The 9,334-nt window shown below is 42.1% G+C and overlaps 1 protein-coding gene across 1 annotated transcript; it reads right to left on the reverse strand.

Moving 5' to 3' along the window:
- Positions 1–1,058: 1,058 nt before the first annotated feature.
- Positions 1,059–3,252, reverse strand: CRD1 (dicarboxylate diiron protein, putative (Crd1)). The gene is made up of 5 exons (XM_087389377.1): positions 2,661–3,252; positions 2,471–2,535; positions 1,999–2,326; positions 1,781–1,879; positions 1,059–1,600 (listed from the first exon to the last, which is right to left on the reverse strand). Exons 1-5 carry the CDS (start codon positions 3,138–3,140, stop codon positions 1,334–1,336), a joined length of 1,239 nt encoding a protein of 412 aa, XP_087245503.1. The 5' UTR covers positions 3,141–3,252; the 3' UTR covers positions 1,059–1,333.
- Between the last annotated feature and the right edge of the window lie 6,082 nt (positions 3,253–9,334).

Genomic DNA, 9,334 nt, shown 5'->3' on the forward strand with positions numbered 1-9,334 from the left:
AGATTCCAAGTTTCATTGGGTGCAAATAACTTAATGGGCCAGTCCAGATTGAGGAAAGAGATTTCTTGGGGGGATCTATATCACATTGAAGAACTGTCTAATGAAAACACCCCTTTTTCAGACTATGTACTCTCCCCTACAAATCTTACATCATCCAATATGACTGGCTGTGATGTTTGGATTCGTCTCTAGAACTGTAGACCATGAGGAATACTCACAATAAGGGATCCGTCTTGTGAGGTCTACTGAAATATCCTAGCACAGGCATGTCACAGCTTTTAGTCTTATCGCAGATGTAGGACAACTTCAGAAAGTCATTATATCTAGATAAATCCACAAGCCCAAACTCACAATCTAAAATGAGCGTTCCAACCCCACGCCAGTCACACCTGGGGACTTCCTACAATGACATCTCTGGCAACATCACCAGCACCCAACAGTGGATGTAGTCCGCAGCATAGCCTGCGGGCTTAGGATAGCCTTGAAGTCCATTGCATTCCAAGAAACTTGGACACAGGTTATCTGGCAACAATAATGTGCTATAAGTTGAGACACTATCGAGCACTGGTTTAGGAGCTATCAAGTAAAACACCATTCAGACAAGAAGGCAAGTCTACAGAAATAAGGAACACAGCCTTAAAGATCATAAATTTCACAACAAGCCCAAGTAGTCAACTCAGCAGCTCAACAGCAGCTGGTGCAGAGTTGCTAATGTGTCACACTGAGCTTAGTTGCTAATTTACACTTTATGGCTTTTTTCTTTGGATGTCATGTTACTGTGAAGATGTATTTTCAGCAGTAAACAGAGAATATCAGGCACTGAGTTCACTGATCTAAAACTATAATATCCAGAGCACTTTGTTCACTTGGTAATATAAACAAGTGTCAAATCTAGTTGGAAAAAAAGGAACCATTGGAATTAAGCTGCATAACAACAAAACAAGTGTCAAATCTAGTGGGAGAGAAGCTGCATAACAATAAAATGACGTTCTTTATAACAGCACTATAATCGTATCAGGTATATAAATACCTGATATATTTGCCATTATAAAGCAGCATTGAGAAAGGGAAAAACGAGGGACTTAAGATCGAATGACTAAGACCATAAGAAGGAGGTGAGACAGATTTTGCTGAGGATGGGCAGACAGTTTATGAGAAATAGAAAATACAAATGCCACCGCAAATCCAGCTGCCTCCAAGATTCCAAGTATGGCTTACATCAAAGACATTGTGGACATGCTTGTCAGGGTTAATTACTCATCATAAACACACCATACCCCAGCATAGCAAGGACAAATGTCTGACTTCTACCAGATACACCCAAAATTTACATTCAATACACCAGCTGCGGCTCAATATCTGCTGCTATGTCAACTGATCCAGAATCAACAGGAGTCATAAAGAAGGCAGCAAGTAGCTCCGATACAAGGCCTGCAATAAGAGGAACTTTCTGCACATTCTTCACAAGCCCTGGCGCATCACTGTTTCCAACAGCAATCAGTTTCCTATTTATATCCACCATTCTGTCCAGTTTCGCCTTGAACTCTGGATTTTCCACATCCAGCACAGCAGGGAATATCCTTGATGTTGTCCTATTAGTCTGAAACGAAGAGAAGCCATTCTTCATATTTCAACTTCCTTACTGAATGCAGATGAAAAGTGTGGGAAAAACTACTTCATCCTAAATTCAAGCTTCAGCAATAAGTCAGAAGGGTAAAGACGATTCATGCATGACTAAATGAATACAGAACATAAGCCTCACAATGTGCAGACTCTGTACCTCTATTATGACGTGCATATCGAATTCTTTGGTGTCAAATCCAATGCCCTCGTAGAAAGCTGTTCTTTGACAGTCATTCAAATACATTGTTACGTATACCTGACATTCAAACAAGACCGGTGAGCTCATATATACAACTACTGATTGAGAAGATTGTCTTCAGGCTCAAAAATGCCAAACTAAAATAATCAACAAGACGAGGCACATTCAGATCTTACAGAGAGACAGAAGAAGCGCGCCCATAATTTTGCTTGCCAGTCGTTCAAAAACTGAGGCTGAGCCTTCAGCAGTGCAGAAAAGAAGTCACCGTGTCTATTCTCGTCCTGACACCAGTTCTCAAAGTATTTGAAGATAGGATACAGCTGATACTGGGGATTCTCTTTGAGGTGCCTATAAATGGTGATGTACCTCCAGTACCCAATCTTCTCAGAGAGGTAAGTGGCATAAAAGATGAATTGAGGCTTGAAAAAGGTGTAAGTCCTCGCTTTGGTAAGGAAACCCAGGTCGAGAGCAAGATTAAAGTCCGATAATCCTTTGTTGAGGAATCTGAAATCCAGCAGTCAGATTGAATCCCTCCAAGATTGAGCAATCAGATTTTATTTAGAATTGAGCTACCTTCAACAATAAAGCTAAAATAAAAAGCAGTCAAAGTAAGAGTTCTCATGTGGGAGACTAAAATTTCATGCATACCCTGCGTGGCGAGCCTCGTCCCTGGACATGAGGGTGAAAATCTCAGCGACAGTGGGGTTCGTTTTCTGTCAATTGCGCAGAGCAAAATTGAGAACAATACGAGTCCAGCATTGCCAAACTAGATGCACGAACGTCAAGAATGGAGGACAAATTGCGGGCTTACTTCCCATAAAAGGAGACGAGATGTTACCTTGAGCCTTCGGCCGAGCTCCTTGTAGAGAAGGAAACCAGAAAACTCAGCGGTGCAAGACCTCTCCAAGAACTCAACGAAGATCTTCCTCATGGGCCCCTGGATTTTCTCAGCTGCAGCTTTGAATTCTGGGTTGCGGACGAAATGGGTCTGGTTGTAATCCGTCTTGAACTCCACGAGAAGGGCCTCGAACTCCTCCTGCTCGAGGTTCTTGTTGATCTGGGAGTTGAACAAGGTCTCCATCTCGTCGAAGTCGGTCGTGTAGAAGCGGGGGGTGAGGAGGGTGTCCTTCATGAGGGGGGGAGAGGAAGGGCGGGGTTTATCCTTGAGGGAGGAATCCATGGAGATGCGGTGGGAGGAAGGGGAGGATTTGGGGAGGGGAGACCAGAAGGAGGAGGAGGAGGAGGAGGAGGAGAGGGGGCATGAGGAGCGGCTATGGGAGAGGAGGTCAGGGGAGGAGCAGGAGGCGAGGGAAGCCATGGCTGGGGAGGTGGAGCTTGATAGGGAGAAAGAGAAGGAGCTCAAATCACCATAGCCAGGAAGAAGCTCTCACACACAGAAGAGCACTACAGCCAGGAGCTTCAAAAACTATTAGCTTTGCTGTGAATTGATGAGGATCATGAAGACGACGACTCCCCTCTCGCCACGTCACCCCTTCCTTCCTACGTGGCCCCTCCCTGCCTCCTCATTGGTTCCCCCTTGGATATGCCCAATATCTCAGCCTCTCATTTTCGGCACTCTTTCCCCCTCCCCAAAATAAAATTCATCCCTTCTATCGCTATTGTATCACACCTCTTGCTTTGCTTTTTGATGCCATAGAAAAATGCCTTCTCACCTCCCTTGCCCTACATTTTCAATACATTGACAACAATCTCACCAACATCATCATTTTGCTTGTTCTACCCTATGCTCTCTGGATCCATCCTTCATCCACACGTTGAAACCTATTATATTCAACCATTTGGTGATATATAGGAGCAACATTTTATCTCATGCCAACCTCCTTATTGGAACATATTGCAAATTGCACTAGATAGTGCTTCTCCCAAAATGAATGAAGACTATATGACTCAAGAGACCTAACACTCATGAGCACCTATACATAAAACCATTTTTAGTGTACATTCCTTCTAAAGTGGTATTTTGAGGAAGCCACAACCACCTAGTAGTAGGGCTACTTGCCTACTTGGGTGGCAACCCTAAGGAAGGCGGTAGAGGTAGGGCAAGTGCCCCTAGATAGCCTCAAACCAAGTGTGTGAGTGGGTGTGAGTGGTAGCGAGTGTTAAAGTGGTATTTAGAGCCTCATCTTTGAGGTTAGTGAGTTCAAGCCCTCCCTACTTAGGCATTATTGTTTGCTTTTATTACATGCCTAGGGGATTGGGTAGAAATTGATAGAGAAGCTGATATGTGAGAAGCTGCCCTGGGGCTATAGAAGCTATGCGAATTGAACATAATAATACTGCTCTAAGGAGGCGGCGGGTGTGGAGGGAGGCATGTGGGGAGGGGGGTGGGAAGCGCGTGGGGCGACAGGTGGGAGAGGGGTGAGGAGGGGAGCCAGGGTAGCGGGTAGGAGAGGGGAGAGGGGAGGGGGGTGAGGTGGCGGGTGGGAGAGGGGGTGGGAGGGAGGGGCGAAGGGCTCATTAATGTTGCAATTCAAGAAAAACGCAAATGAGATATTGCAATTCATACTTCTTTTTTATCATCCTCACTCGATGAAATTGCTTTAAAACATGGCTAATGAGATGTTGCAATTCAACATTCTTTTACATCGTCGTTAAATGGAGCAACTCTTTTAGAATACAAATGAAATGTTGCAATTCTTTTAAAATGCAATTCTTTTACATCAATGTTTAATGATTCAACCCATCTAAGATGCAACTCATTTAAAATTCCTTAGCATGCACTTCATGATGTTGTAAATAGTAGGTGGTGGAGCGTTGTGTGCTAGCCGTTGATGAAGCTATAAATCTTTGCCAGCACACTTTACATCTCTATCTCTTCTCTATATTTTTAAAAGAGAAGGGTGCTGCATGGCAATCAAAGGAAAACCTTTCCTTGCTCGCTGAGGTGGTCCAGTGGCATGCCTCCTCGAGGCCTCCTAGCCAGCCAACCGCACTACATTTTAGCAAAGTTATATCTTATCTCTAATATATTTTTAAAAGAGAAGGGTGCCACGTCGCGATCAAATGAAAACCTTTCCTTGATCTCTGAGATAGTCCATGTGGCATGCCTCCTCGAGGCCTCCTAGCCAGCCAACCTCACTACATTCTAGTAAAGATTCTAGCATATTTATCTCTATATTTTTAAAAGACAAGGGTGCCTCGTGGTGATCAAAAAACCCTTTCCTTGCTCTCTAAGGTAGTCCATGTCACATGCCTCCTCGAGGCCTCCTAGCCAGCTAGCCTCACTAGATTCTAGCAAATTTCAAATTGACATTCTAAAGCAGGCGTTTTGCCAACCCATCTACCCACCAAAATGGGAGACGAATAGAGTCGCACATACAATCTCCCAAGCATGAAGTGGAAGGACCTACAATCCTAGCCATACATCTCTTTTTGTCCTCTTCTTTTTAGCATTTGCGTCTGATAGTCTCTCTATTGTTTGGCAGAGCAAGCTCTTCTTTTACTTGTGTAGCTTCAGGCGAGAGCTACTAGTTCTCAAGGCTGTGAACAATTATCAATGTTGACAAGGAAACCTTGACGGAGTTGGGTCAATTAATACTTAGATCAGTAGTCATGTTAGCGGCTACTAGAAGGAAAGCAAAAGTAATTACCATCTTTTGGGACATGCTAGCTTGACCTCTAGCTAATTATAAGCAATGTCAATAGAGATGAGAATAAGGATGAAGGTAGCCTTTGGCCTCTTCTTTGCTCTTCCCAATTAGAAGACACATATTTCTATAATTAGGCTAAGGATAAGTGAGATAGACAAGGAGAGGACTTTGATAATCTTAATATTTTTGAGTGGCTAGCAGGGAGTTGGGATGCAAAAGCAAAAGGAATCAAGGAAGTTCTTCTATGATTGATCTTAGGAAAGAGAGAGAGAGGGGGGGGGGTTGGTGAGAAGGTAAGGGAACTAGGATCAGGCCAGCCTAAGAGAGAGAGATCTTGGAGATGAAACTACAAATTTTAGATTTTGAAAATAGATTCGACCTAAAGCTCTAGTTGCAATGGGACTCGAAAAAAAGAAGGTTCAAGTGGCCAAAAACTTTCTTGATTAAGAAGGTTAAAATGATTAAGTTAGCTAAAGATAACATCAGAAGAGCTCAAGATAGAGCACAAGTTATGCAAAGAAGGTTGCAGTTTGAAGTAAATAAGAAAGTCTACCTTGGGGTACTTGAATCCTTAGAATCCCTAAAGGCATGTAAATGTCCAAATTTGTTGTTGAGATTGTGCATCAAGATGTTTAGAGGGCTCTAAAATCCACCTTCACATGATTCGTGGAAGTGGATGTTGGATGGGATTTGGATTGGTATTTGGTTCCTATTTAGTGGGTGCTATTCCCCTTGTATTGTGTGGATCACACCTTAGCCCTCATTTGTTAGGGTTGATAGCTAATCAGATCTTAATTGGTTGTCTCTCTCCTCTCCAACTCGTGAGCTTCTTCTCTCCATCGGGCACTTATCTTGTTTCTTAACATGGTATCAGAGCTATGGCTCTTCTCCTCTTTCTTCAACCTTGCCATATTCATAGTCAGCATCTCTCTTTAGAGCTATTAGCTCAACTTATATGGTGGCATTTTAGTTTGGACTACAACGAGTTTCTTGCTCCTTCGATTTGTACTACCAGAAGTTTCCATCTGAAGGTGGCTTGTTGAAGAGAAATCTCTGTCTTCTTTCTATTTAAGGATGCTAAGAAATCCTACTAGAGGGAAAGCAGTCAGGTTTTCCTACTCGGTGGTGTTTCAAAGGGAGCCCCCTTCCATCCGTGACTCTTCATTGTTTGCCTTAGTGCTTTATGGTTTTCAATCAATTCTTGCTCACTCATTCATTAACAATTCTATTCCAAGGAGATCTTTTCCGCTCTCAAGGCAACATCTAGAGCATCATGTATCTATTCACTTTGGTTTTCTTTGCTATTGCTATTGTTGATTGTCTATACTCAGAAGGGGACTGCTCGTCAGTGGCATGTGTAGCCATTTGTTCTACAATACAGAGTGTTTAATACACATGTTTTGCTAGAACGGATTTATCCTTCCATAGCGGGTTTTTGGGAGGACGAGCATGTTGTGTCATCACTGATATCATTGGCTTTCTTATAGAGAATACTTTGCTATTGTCACCTCTTCCTTGTGTCCTTTCGGGTCGCCATTCATTGTTCAGCCACATTCTACAAAGAAGAGAAGATTGTGGTTAGCTAAGAAATCGAGTTTCCTTCTGAGAATACGTTTTGTTCAGCATCTACAAAGCACTTGTTCATGGCGAAAGATTTTCCTTCATCACTACCTATTCATGTCGCCCATTTCCAAATTCATTCATTGTGGAGTACCTACAGCTTGTCAATCCATTCAACGTTGTTCAAGACTAATGCGTGACAGATTTCTTCATCCTTTCAAAGGAGAAGTTTATTCTCTATATGTAAGGTCCTATCTAGTTGACACTTGGATTTTTTCTACTACCTTATCATCAAGGTTCGAGCTTCTTCTCTCCATTAAGCACTCATCTTGTTTCTTAGTTGTCTCCTAAGTATTGTGGACCATCAAATATTCTCAAGAGAATTGGAGAACTTGCTTACAGATTAGCCTTGCCCGAAGAATGTAGAGTACATCTAATTTTTCGTGTGAGAAGGCCAAAAGGGAAGTTAGGAGATGATGATAATCTCATTGGAAATGGTCATAGTTGAATTGATTGAACCTGATACTTTACCACATGAACCAGAATAAAGTTTAGATCGACAAGAAAAAATAATATGGCATACAATATGGCAAGAATGTCTAGTAAAGTGGAAAGATAGACCTGACGAGAGTTCAACATGGGAAAGGGTAAGAAATCTCTAGAAGAGGTTTCCCAATTTTGTTTTTGAGAACATAAACCATTCTTAAGGGGAAGGGAATTACGTCAACCATAATCATGGAATCCCCACGGCCTCATTATGGTGAGGCAAGAAAGTGGGGGAAAACCAAAGGGATCGATAGCACTTGCAAAGCAAGGCCTAGAGGGCTTGGGTCTAGGGTCACACCTAGGCCTAGGAAATAAATGATGAGATGCAAAAGAACCCCAAGAGAGGGCTCATATGCCATGGTTCCCTATGGGGTACATGGCACCAATTGGGAAGGCCACATGGTAAGTGCTAAGCTAGGGGGAGGATTCTTTAACTTGTAGTCCTTCGACCTGATTTTTTAACCAAGTAATGAATTTGGTTGGTTTTGGGCAAAAGATTCCTGAAGAAATCCCTCCTTTTTGAGATTGTAACTTAAGCTACAAATGTGATTTAGAAGTTTCTGGGTGACACTCTTGGTCTTGGGCATTCCCTTGATTGGCCATGTTGGTCCCTAGTGATAGGATTTAGGTCTTTAGAATTGGTCCAAACAAAAATGTTGGGATGCTTGGCCTTTTTGATACGTCTGGGATCTTGGATTGGGATAGGTCTACGGTCCATGCCCCCTACATTGATCTATCAGAATGTTGTTGTCTGATTGGTTCTAGTGGGAAATTTTGGTGATCCCTTCAAGAAAACCAAGCTTTTGAAATTCTCATGGTCAAACTTTTGCACCATAATGTACTAAGGTTAGCATCTTGGTCTTGATGAGTTCTAGTAAGACCCCTTTAAATTAGAATTGGTAAAGTTAACATAAATATCCTCTCCTATCAAGGACAAATCTTCTGGTAGTGATGGCATTGGTGGGATCGCATCATTCTCAAAATGTGCAATGAAAATTGTTGAAGACTAATTCCATGTCTGGTGTCATCGTAAAACATAGAAGGCATTACTAATCCTACCTACAACATGTTTCTTGCTATCAATTGTTGGTATACTTCCAGTTGCTTCAATCTTATGAGGAGTACTATCACCCATTTCTGACATTTTTGTTAGGATGTATCTTAGAAACCATTCTTTCTCATGAGTGATGTGGCTACTAACACTTGGATCAAACCATCAAATAGTTTCATTATTAGGAGCTAGCAAAAAAATTGCAAGTGAAGGGGGACGAGTAGCATGATGAAAAGATACATTAGACACCATAACAAGAATAGTAGTGAAGAGTAGATGGGAAACTTGAAAGTCAACCCACCAAGCAAGTAAAAGGGGGCACACCAAGCAAGTACAAAGGCTAGACAAACAAACGAGGCACACTATATGAGCAACAAGAAGAGAAGCAATGATGAGAACCACTAGGAAGAAGGAAAAAGGAGGGGGGGCTGATGATGCTAGCCAATTCTAAAGTAGCAAGATAGACTTTGAATCTTTAGATATTATCTATCCAAACTCCCATCACTTTCTTTAGAAAAACATGAAGAAGCAAGGGCAAAATTCTTTAAATTGTCACTAGATATTACCTAAACAACTCCCACCACTTTCTCGTGAGAGAAGACCAATTTTGCTAGTTCTTCATTACATTCCCATAAGAAAACACTTAGAATAGAGTATTTTACCGAGCATGAGGCTTATCTTTCGTGCCTTTGATTACTTCAAAATATTAAGGTCATGGATTGACGAATGGAACTGCGTAGATGA

The sequence above is a fragment of the Dipteris shenzhenensis genome, chromosome 18 (assembly GCF_047967505.1).
Source record: "Dipteris shenzhenensis isolate YYH24624 ecotype China chromosome 18, Dip_SZ_1.0, whole genome shotgun sequence".
Taxonomy (NCBI): Eukaryota; Viridiplantae; Streptophyta; class Polypodiopsida; order Gleicheniales; family Dipteridaceae; genus Dipteris; species Dipteris shenzhenensis.

Bases quoted from the DNA above. Each gene is read 5' to 3' on its own strand.
- CRD1 (XM_087389377.1), bottom strand. From the start codon at position 3,140: ATGGCTTCCCTCGCCTCCTGCTCCTCCCCTGACCTCCTCTCCCATAGC. The intron at 2,536-2,660 runs GTAACATCTCGT...CGCAATTGACAG, and splicing joins AGCTCGGCCGAAGGCTCAAG to AAAACGAACCCCACTGTCGC. The intron at 1,880-1,998 runs GTAAGATCTGAA...TTTGAATGTCAG, and splicing joins CGCGCTTCTTCTGTCTCTCT to GTATACGTAACAATGTATTT.